Here is a 10,929-nt window from a genome sequence, read left to right as displayed (position 1 = left end):
GATGAGCTGCTGAGAACCCGTTCGTTCTCTGCAAAAATTACCGCTGACCGAATGTCGGTTACGTAATCGTCCTCTGTGACGAGTACGCAGATCTGCTTGATTTTCCCACAATGCAGATCTCTCAAGAACCGCTTAGGTTCTAGGGTTGGTAATTGAGTTATCTCCGAAGTTAACTTCGGAGGCGCATACAGATCAAGAGTAGAAGCGCCTACTCTCGATCCGTCATTAACCAAGACATTTAATGTCTCGGTTTCTTCCTGGGATTTATCCACAGGCTGCCGGGGGATTAATCCCTCGGGATTTAGAAGTCTAGTAACTTCTACCATTTGAGGGGATTTCTCCTCAAATACGTGGGGACCTCTTCCCTCAACGTCTTCCGAGTGTGATTGCGCTATCACAGTCGGGTCCACTACGGTCGACTCTCTACTCGACCTTGGATCATCGTGTTGTCCTTTCTGGGCAACCGGTATACTCCTTGAATGTCGCCCACTAAGCGTACATTCATGTCCCAATCCACTCGACCTTTTCGAGTGGTGGACCTTCGGCGCTGCCTGTGCATTAACACAGCCGCCGGCAGCTGACTCCACATTGTGATTGGTAATCACACTGTGATCTTGTGCGGTTGTACTAACGACCGTACCACAAGTGAGGCCATCGCACTCACTCGTAGTACATCCACACGCTTGTGGACGCTCCAAGACGTTCATCAGATGGCCATCTGATGAACAAGTGGCAGGCATCTTTACGGATCGATGCTGCCAGCTGATCCTTGGCTCGTATTTTCTGAGCCAAGGTAAACCAAGGATGACATCAAATTTGTCATCCAAATCCAGTACGATGAAATCATCATCATACTGTAAATCTCTCAACGTGTAGTGAAATTTCACTACGCGTTTCATCACTGTTATCGATGCGCCTGTCGCTAGACACACCGTCATCCTCTACTTAGACACACACCCTAGCACAGCGAGGAAGTGGTTTAACCAGCTTATCTTGCGTGCAGTGAGGTAATTGTGGTGGGCGCGTTAGCGACCTCACCCAACACACTAAGTACTGTGATTAAAAGTCGTCACGGGAGCGGTATTTCGGCTCCTCGTGCGCACAGATCAAGTAGGAAGTAGTTTTCAGACTGATTTAAATTTAATCGTATTAAATATAAACACCTATTTTTACCAATTAAAATGTCATCTCTATAGATAACACTTCATATGTATTGCGAGCGTATCTTTCTAGATACCTTGCGTAACGAATGACGCTAGCCGTCATCCCTCCTAATGCGAATGCACCCATGTGCATCACATACACAAGGGTTGGTCACAAATGTGCACCATACCCGAGTGCTGGGTCTAATTACTGTTATTTAATAATTGACCATCCCCTTAAGTACATCAAGTGTACTTAACGGGGACTGTGTAACGTTAGGGAAACTTTAGCTTGTTACAGGTAAGCTGCCTTTGCTGGCGTGTGCTTGGCTGTAACGCAGTTGAATCACACGAAGATGTCGTACCTCCAGGTGGAAGCTTTCCGCTATTGGCGCTTACCACTAGGTCAGCAGCGTGAGGCCCGTATTGAGGAATTACTCGCCACTTTATCCGCTACTTGGAACTTTGTCCGCGCACGACTCATTGTAAGCTTTCCAGTCGATAATTTTGCTAGATGATATTCTAAACAGTGGCATCTCGATCATAATTAATCAAACCATTTGCACTTTGAAGTATCCTGAAAAATTCAATCCGCACAAAGGAAGTTCATCGCCTTTTGTCGAAGCAGCATCGTCTACTTGAATGCTACATCCAGCGCCACCTGCGATTCCTCCCATGCCATTAATGCTAGAAGAAGAACCATGATGGAAGACTTCTGGCTGCACAAGCTTTGAATCTGTCTTTGTGTGCTGCGTCTCGAGATCGGTTCCAGAAGGTGGCGTAATGATAGATGTGTCCAGCAAAGCAGTACATGTTGAACTTCCTCCTCATTTCCCCTACTGCTACTTTTGGCGTATAGGATTATAATAATTTCTTGCCGACTATCCTGTAGAACAAAACATTTTGACCAAAATATCTCGAGTGCGTCGATTTAGTAATCCCGATTAATAATTATCATTAATATTTTTTTTCGTAATATTTCCAGTACTGTTAATTGGTTGATTTTTAAGTTTAAATGTCCCGCCAATCGTTACTAGACACGATAGGGCGGTGGTGCACAGGGGGCGCTATAAATAGATTGATATTAATATATTAAAGTCAGTAGATAGAAAGTCGTTACGTAGGCTCTAAATATATTAATACAAATTTATTTTGTTCGTGTACTAAAGCCTAAGTATTGACCTCTAGTAGCTAAGACTTCTTAGCTACTTAAATCTTCCTCTGCACGTCAGTGCAGAACGTGAAGGATCGAGGAACCCAGATTTACTGTTATCAGTGTAGATTGGCTAGTACTTTACAGGTTTCAGAGCCACCACTTTCTAGAGAGTTAAAAGTAGGACTCGGAAATACTAAAGACAGTCTTTACTTGCTTTATAGTATAGTTACACGTTTGTGTTAGCCTGATTTAACGGTGTAACTGCCTTATGTTACACGCCCGCGAAGTACACTTAATGCAGTGATTAGACGTCATCTCTCTAGATGTGCATTCCTACATGGCGAGAGTTGTAACAGGGTACACTTCGGCTGTTAAACCCTTTTTTTGGTGTGGCACATTAATAGTATTATACCTTATTAAGTAGTCATCTAAGCCGTAAATTCGTGGGGAAACACCATCAGATAGAGTCTGGCGGCCGAATCTATGAAAAGGTAATTAGGGTGAGGTAATTAGGGTAAAATATATTACACTTTGAAATCATAAAAATAATTTTGGTTCCCGTTCGGCGCCTTCCTAAGGTTATGCTTTGGTCTATAGGAGTCAAAAAACTAATTTAGGTGCACACTCTAGGGCAACAATTGCCACTTTGTCTACGAATTACTGAGTTTCTCTTCCAAATTTATGAGCTTGTCATCTGGATATCTCCATAGAGAGGTGCGTCGATTCAGTAATCTTTTAAAAAGAGAGGCATAGACAGTCTATTTAACAGTATTAAGGTGTACAAGACGTCTGGAAAGTCCTAAGCCAGGTTAGCAAAGCCGGTGTCTATTGATCCGGAGGTTGTACGTGACTAACCGCTGTGTGCGATGCTCTAGCTGGTGGAATAGTGAATAGCTCAATGTATTGTTTGAGACGAATCCCGTCCACCGTTGTGTGTAACTCTCTGCGCTCCCGCGTTGCTAACGCTTACAGTTGCTGAACACCTTAAAGTTTTAAATTCTTGAATGCACCCCTCCATCGTTACAATCTTTGCCTTAACCACAAATATTGCTCCACACTGTCATAACCTAAGCGAGCCACCGCCCGATCCAAGGAGGCCAAAGAAAAGTGAACAACTCGATTTCGTCGGACCCAGAGGGTCTTGATGCATATCGAACATAATGCCACCAAATACGCTTTCATTGACAGACGTACGCTGCCAAATTATCTCCGAATGCGTTCTGCAACCTCCGCGTAATTAGTGGAGGCAGCGACGGGGGCCTCCGTGCCATACAAAAGCTCGCATACTGCTGCAGGCTGTCTTGTGTCACCACATGACCTGTCCAGAAGGTAATGATTTTCTTCCAGCACTCTTGGGCAACCGGACACTCCCAAAATGCGTGATCCAGGGTCTACAGACCGGCAATTTTCGACAGCAGTTATTGAGCTCCCGTCCAGTGCTGTGCAAATTGAGCTGATGAAGCACCATTCGATAGTTTTACACCTGATATTCGGTGATTGCATTGCGGTGACTCTACAACTCCTTCGATGTCTGTTCTAGGGCCGCAAAGTGTCCTTCATTCCGTTCCGCTGATTAGTGTAGCCGCTGAAATAATACAAAATTCCCTTTCGGCTTGCTTGCAAGGTTGTCGTTTTACATACCGGAGCACGTGACGATTCGATGTAGTTAGTAGAACCGCCCACGGGAAACCGTGTACAGCCGGGTGTGCCTCTACGACAAGTCCATGATCCCGTTGAGCTTGATGCAGGTCCGCCACATCCTTTTGGCACGAGATGGGATGCCTTCTCATCGACTTTCCAGTGGAATCCGTCTGGCTCTTGTCTTAGAACGATCACCTCCTGAGTGAGATTCGGTGGCAGAGCGGCTGTGCCATGTACTGTACCGGCTCCCACCAGCGATTCGGGACTCGGAGATCCGGCATATTCGTAGCGTAATGGAGCTCTGCACCGCGCATTCTATGCAACGCCTGACAGAAGACTGCCGAAATACAAACGCTAACGCCCACAGCGTTAGTTTGCGATCCGTATGATGCGATGCCGCTCCCGGAGACATCGGGACGCAAAAAGTTCACATGGTGGGGCCCGTACTCTCTATTTTTAAGTTGGCCAGAGCTCACTGCCGAATTCTGATATATTTTCGCGGTCATTTTTTTTCCAGTTCCGTCCCGGATCCAGGGGTTGTCTGTTCAGTGATATTTTGGCCAAAACCGTCTCGTTTCGGTCGCAATTGTTCACGGTATCTCTGGCAATGGCTCTCGCAAAGAAATTGTTATCCGATCTCCATCTCGCTGGCCTATCGTCTGCGATATGAGGAGTGTCATATTTATGTAATGTCTGTTCATCAGTTCCGTTAGATCTGGTATTTTGTGGTCGAAGCCTTATCCCTAACTCTGCCCGTAATGATGTCCAGGGCTGGTGTCTCGTCTGTCTGGTATGAACCGGGGCCATGGACAAATCCCAGTTGTGTATCGCCGGTCGGTTTATTCATGGTGCGTTAGAGTTGCGTTGCCAGGACTTTAGCGGATAATTTTTTAACCTGTTTAAAGTAAATATATCGGACCTGTAGTCAAAACATCAGCGGAATTCCCCATCTTTCTGAGAGGGATAATGAGCCTATTCAAAAAGGACGGAGGTGGGTCCTTGCCGTCGAGTATTTCATTTCCAATCGCCACCATTGCCGAGGCCAATAAAGCTTATTTGTCCAAGTAAAAGTCGTTATTAAGCCAATCAGGCCCCGCGGCTTTGTGGCGATTAAGCTCAGCAAATGCAGCTATCATTTCAGGTAACTGAATCGGTTTATGTAAGCGATCATTGTCCACCTGAGTCAATTTCCCTGCTGCTAATATTGTAACAAATGCCTTATAATCGTTTTGCAGAATACTCTGCGGGATCGTATTATGACTGCACCCTAGAGTCGGCTGCCGTTCCGTCGCAAATTTATCTGCCGTGGCAGCGTTTCGAGCAAATGCTTTGCCACGTAGACGCGTTATGCAATTACAGATCCACCTCAGTGTATCTGTCGTTCGCTCTAACCGATTCCCTGCCCGAATTAAAAAATCCGCCCGGAGTGTATGCTGGTTGACTTGGACTAGCTGCTTTCTAGTCCAGAGACCCCCGCGCGCTTGGCCATGTACTCGTTTCGCATACCACTTGCTACGCTGCTTGTCCTGCTTACGTATGGCCTTGATTGCTGAAACACACTTCAAGATCATACTATCCCAGGTCCGCGCTGTCACCGATAACCCCACCGACTTGTTCACTAGCTCCGTGATCAGGGCCGCCTTAACACGTGTCGGTTTTGACGATCTAATTGGATAAATTACCGTCCGCTTCTTGCAGGACACTGTTCCACAGACTTTGTGGTAGTACAAGTGATACCAGTTGATGTATCCGACTCGACTGATGGTTCTGTGACGTCTACCGATTGTACTCTTGATGTGCATTCATTCGGAACATAAAAGCGATCGATCCTGCTTGCCATTGACTGTGTCCAGGATGCAAAGCATTCTGTTGGATCCGGCGGCCCTTCATCGTCCACCGGTGCCGCTAAAATTCGCGCATCTGCTAGTCCCAGCATGGTAGTGATACGGGTTAGTGCGGCGCTATCCGGACGTCCAGTCCGTTTGCCCTGAAACGATCCAAAACAGAACTTTGGTCGGAATTTAAGTCTTCTGCAATGACTGACCACTCTAAGTTTCGCGACGTTCTCTCCTTCCAATCATCAAGCCATGTTTGGGTTTCCTGATCGTTTACCCTCTCGCGATAGGCTAAAAAGCAAGAATACATACACTCTTGCCTCCTTGTCGCTGTCCATGCAACCAGGGTGTCTTCACTAAGAATCGGTAACCATGAGCTTTTATGCGGAAAATGGCGGACCTGCCTGAGAAGAAGTCTCGGTTCCCGCTTGAGCCGCTTCTGTCCACCGAGCAGGGGAACTATACACCGTCGGCAATCCCACCTGTAATGCCCGTGGCCATTCCGTTGCAATGTCCTGCCACATGTCTTGCCACTCCTTTGCACTGGCAATTTGAAGAACTGCTTCGGTACCCGCCTTAATCGTCAGTCTTTTGTTATTGCTTCGTCCTTTTTTCAAGACAAGATCATTATGCTTGTTCCGGACAAGCACCCCTCTCTTTTCCCTCTCATTCGGCGTCATGACGTGAGACCGCTTCGGAGTGTAGTATTCCTTGGTGGTCCCGGAAACGCTCGCATCCATACAATCGAGGTATCTCTTACAACCCGCCGATCTTCTTCTCGTTCAACAGCGTTGATACATCGTGCTGCTGCTTACGTTGCTTCATTGTTCCGAGGCTCTGTCGTCGACAGGCACTCCTTCGCTGAGTTCCCGGTTCATTTGGTCCAGCGTCTGTTTCTTGCACGATGGACTCCGAAATATTATAATCTTATTGAAGGCGACGAAATTCTACACTGTGCGTTGGCTCTTTCAGGATGCGTCGTTGTTCAACTTCCGGAAGCGAGGCCACCGTTGTAGTCAGAAACTTTTGTTGGAAAGCATAGAAAGCTTCATCCTTTTCCTGGCGAAGCTGGCGGATAGCGAGAAGCTCTTGAGGGGAAATAGTCTCCGCATGCTGCCTGTTGACCATATTTATAATATCATCGTTCAAGCATGATAAATTTACAGGGTCGCAATACCCTTCGCGCTCTTCCACGTCGTCTTTCATCTCCTCGTCACTGCTACTCTCCCCTTCGCTACTCGGGACTTCGCTCTCCACGTTAATCTGTCCACCCGGAGGTGTATCTTCTCCCATCTCCTCATCATTGTCACCGTCTGTATCATCGCGCTGACTATCGCGTCTCACGTTAAGCTGCTCTCGGTAACGCGGTCTCTGTAGTTGTGTGGTGGACATTGGCGGAGTAGTGACTGCCCCAATACCTGAGCATTAAAGATGGTGGACCCGATCCCATCCATTTGTCGAATATAATCTTTTCAACATTCTCCTGTACAGTCAGGATAATTTGCTTCCCGTTCCAATCCCTCTGCTTGCTGTCGTCATAGAACTAGGTCATTACAGACTGCAGAACCAGCGCTGCGAAGCATCCGTGCCACGCGATTTCACATAGTACAGAGATCCAAATTCTCCAACTCAAATTCAGAATATAGGTGATCCGTAAAATAGACGGATGGGCGTCCGATGTCTAGAAATCGCGTGATGTTGCAAAGTCGTATCACATACTCAGTCTGCATTGTAAGACGCGCTCCATCTGCTTCGGCTTGTCGATATCACACCGAACCCTGAGTCGGTGCATGACGATTGTGGAGCCGGTACACTTGCCGCCGAAATGGCACAAGCGTGTTTCGAAACTTTTTTACTGTAGCCCGGTCAAAATATATATGAATCGCCTTTTCGACCGTGTTATACCCGATCGTCTTCGCCTGACTTAACGTGGTGTGCAATTCTTGGAGATCAACATTCACATCCTCCGCCGCCAACAGCATGTCCTCTTTAATGCCTGTGTATGTTGCCTGCTAGCCGGAATTGCTCCTTTACCGCCAATGAGAAAGACAGTTCCCCTTCCTCTTGTACCTACTTCGTGGCCTAAAAGCGCAATTGATCCTTAGCGTTGAATATCTTCTTGACGAATTGCGGGCAGGATATGCTCACGATGTGACCCTCCGCCATTCCTTGAATGATCGTTTACTCATCTTCGATTCCTTTCCGTAGCCTAGTTTCCGAGTATCGCATGACTGGCGCTTCGCAGAAAGAACGTAGCCGTGAGATCTCCTCTACTCCGTACTTAGCCGGATTATACATAAATTGTTGGTAATGTGCTCGAGCCGGAGCCTGTTCAGAAGCATAGGCCGAGGTCGTCTTTCCGGTCACTTTTGCCGCCCATTGATTCATGATGAAATTTCTTGCCCACTTGACCTTGCTGGTCAAGCTCTTAATAAAGACCATGTCGTGCTCGTGCTCAAAAAAAATGAGTAACAGAGCTGGCTCCACCTCCTTTAACTTAGGATACAATTTCTTAGCGTGCGGTAACCGCTCCGGATTGATTTTCACGGTATCGAACTCGGCTGCAAACAAAGCTGCCACAGTTGCTTTCCTGCTCTGCCTCCGGTGAGGCTACCAGCTCCATCTTCACCGCCGAAAATATCTCTTTGGCGCTCATTGTAGGAGGAGGTTGGACCTGTATGTCCTCTAATCCTTCAGAGGAGCTCGCCTCTCCCGCAAGGTGTCCTCCAAAGGTAATATTAGCCCAACCCCACTGGTCCCATCAATGGATGAACCCTTCTCTCTCCAATCTACATCCGTCTTCCGCGCGGGTCGAACAGACTCTGGCCTGTTCTCGGCGGTAGGCACGCTGTCGTTTGCCTTTAAATGCGTGGTGGTAACGGTGGATGAGATCCTTCCTTGAAGGAGGAATGCTTTGCCTCGGTATATACAAAACGAGCCCTGCCCGGAGGGTTACCGACCGAGCTCCCGTCACGCTCACGGTCTAGCCCAATCTGTCGACATTCATCGCCCGTGACGGCTATACCCTCACCCTTGGTGGTTCGACTCCCCCTTGAGTCCTTTTGTGAGGATTGGGAAGGGATGTGTGGTCCACTCTATGACGTGCGAGGGGCTAAGTGCCCGCGGCGGCCGGGCTATCGGGATCTGCTGGTTTTCCCTTCCCTCCTGGATATGGTGGATGTGCGTCAATTTAGTAATCTGGGTGCGTCGATTTAGTAATTCCCTAATTTATATTTCTTATTTATTTTCCTCTTGCAGTAACTAATATCTATCCTTCCTCTTGTAAGAGATAATATTTTTAAAACGGTACAACGTTACAGAACCATGACGAAATGATATATAAGATGCGGGTGTTCGCAAACGCTCCGTGTAATTGCAGCCGTTGCGGATAAGCGATAAAGTATACATGCTATTGTCCGAGATGAGGAATAGCAAAATGCTGAGATTGTAAAATTTTGAAATAATCAAATTTGTTTGAAATACCCCAAAATGCTGGATACATTATTACCCAAGCGCTCATACTTTGATTGGGGCACGCATCGATTGGAGGGACGTTGTTGTGGTACATTAACTTTATGGGTAAAATACCCTATCTAATTCTAAAATAGTTAGTTACTTAAATCCTATTTATTATGGGTAACACCGCCAGATATAAATCTGGCGGCCAAAATCTATTTTAATTTAGCTAGGGTAAGGTTTTTAGATTTAAATAATTAAATAAAGTGCAGTTCCCCTTTTAATCTTAAAGCGTCAAGTGCCTTCCTAAGGCTTGTGCATTGATCTGTAAGAAATAGAAGCCTTCCTAAGGTATATCCTTTTGGGCACTAGTTGCCAGTTGGTTCTACGAACCCCTGAATCCCTTGAACTAGGATTCCTTAAGCTTTAATAGCTTGTACGACTCCCTGAGTTGATAAACCCATTAGTCCAATAGAATCAACTGACTCTCCGAGTCTGAAAGTCTTCTTCTGACTTTAGGAGCGAGGTAGCTCCGCTACACCTGGTAGCACTCGTAGTCAATCTACGCCTGAGTCTTTACAAGACTAATTTCTCACGAAATGGAAGAGGTTCCAGAATTGGCAGAAGCGCAACGCGCCGCTTATGACAAGCTCAAAACCTTATTCGGGCTTGAGCACGTGGAATTTATTATCTCCCAAGGACCAGAGGTCCTGCATGCAAGGCTTGAAGCCTTCATGCGGTACGAAGCCTCCCTGATCGGTCAGGTACATGACCATTTAGCGGCATCTATGCCAACCCGGTACATCTCTGTACCTGACTCAGAGCCGAGGGCTCTCTCTCTAACTGTAAATGTGAAAACATTTGATGGAAACGAGGGAGAAAATCTCCCTTTTTGGATTAAGCAGATGGAAATGTCCATTGATTCCGCCTTGTTCTTAACAGAACGGCAAAAGGTGGCTATGGCCATTTCAAAACTTGGAGGTAGAGCCATGGAGTGGGCACTATCGTGCAGCACGTCCATACACGACGCTTTTCTCTCATGGGATTCGCTGAAAAAGCAGATGACCAGCATGTTTGCACCGCCTGATCAGGCTTTTTGCATGCGAGCACGGCTCCTAGCGACTCGACAGGGTAAAAGAACCCTAGGGGACTTTGTCCAGGAGGTGAGAACTCTCATTGCATATATGCATCAAGACCCGGTGCAAGAAGCAATTGTTGTGACCATGTTTATGGGGGGTCTCAATGATGGCGTTGCCCGGACGGAATTGTTCCGATCTCATCCGGCTACGTTCGAAGGGCAGTTGCCATAGCGCTAAGCGCCGAGTTTGACTTTAAGTCTGCTCGCGTTAGCACGCCTGTTTACTGAACAAGCTCTTCGAGCACATGGGTTCCGTCTAATAGAGCGGAACCTATGGATTTAAGCCTCGTTAAGGAAGGAGAAGAGGTGTGGAACAGCATAAGACTATCCGTAGATGTTCTATGTGCGGAAGCAAGAAACATTTACGCCCTGTCTGCTCTCTTCGAAATTCGCGTAAAGCTCGAAAGAGCTCCAACTCCGACCTATACCAGAGATCTGGTACGGTGCGGGAAAACGTCGATACCCAGTAGGTACGGGGCGCCCTCCTGGGGAAGATCTAGGCTCTGTTGAGCCTCAAGGGGGTGAGAATAAACAGAACCTAGCCCAATTTGCTTGGTGCTC

General features: G+C 47.0%; 4 protein-coding genes across 4 annotated transcripts; all 4 read right to left on the bottom strand.

The window, feature by feature from the left end:
• Positions 1-4,130: 4,130 nt before the first annotated feature.
• On the bottom strand, positions 4,131-4,445 carry CCR75_009043 (uncharacterized protein; the record flags this gene model as incomplete). The annotated part of the gene is made up of 1 exon (XM_067967090.1): positions 4,131-4,445. The coding sequence occupies one exon, from the start codon at positions 4,443-4,445 to the stop codon at positions 4,131-4,133; it is 315 nt and encodes a 104-aa protein (XP_067814690.1).
• A 1,709-nt stretch (positions 4,446-6,154) lies between these two features.
• CCR75_009044 (uncharacterized protein) lies at positions 6,155-6,514 on the bottom strand (the record flags this gene model as incomplete). Its single annotated transcript, XM_067967091.1, has 1 exon — positions 6,155-6,514. One exon carries the CDS (start codon positions 6,512-6,514, stop codon positions 6,155-6,157), a length of 360 nt encoding a protein of 119 aa, XP_067814691.1.
• Positions 6,515-6,701: 187 nt separating this feature from the next.
• CCR75_009045 (uncharacterized protein) lies at positions 6,702-7,166 on the bottom strand (the record flags this gene model as incomplete). The annotated part of the gene is made up of 1 exon (XM_067967092.1): positions 6,702-7,166. One exon carries the CDS (start codon positions 7,164-7,166, stop codon positions 6,702-6,704), a length of 465 nt encoding a protein of 154 aa, XP_067814371.1.
• Positions 7,167-7,955: 789 nt separating this feature from the next.
• Positions 7,956-8,162, bottom strand: CCR75_009046 (uncharacterized protein; the record flags this gene model as incomplete). The annotated part of the gene is made up of 1 exon (XM_067967093.1): positions 7,956-8,162. The coding sequence occupies one exon, from the start codon at positions 8,160-8,162 to the stop codon at positions 7,956-7,958; it is 207 nt and encodes a 68-aa protein (XP_067814373.1).
• Positions 8,163-10,929: the final 2,767 nt, after the last annotated feature.

This window comes from Bremia lactucae (assembly GCF_004359215.1).
Source record: "Bremia lactucae strain SF5 chromosome Unknown BlacSF5_NotPlaced_200_SHOA01000120.1_2678225bp, whole genome shotgun sequence".
NCBI classification, from domain to species: Eukaryota; Oomycota; class Peronosporomycetes; order Peronosporales; family Peronosporaceae; genus Bremia; species Bremia lactucae.
The sequence above is the reverse complement of the archived record's forward strand: the minus strand, read 5'-3'. Positions and strand labels throughout refer to the sequence as shown.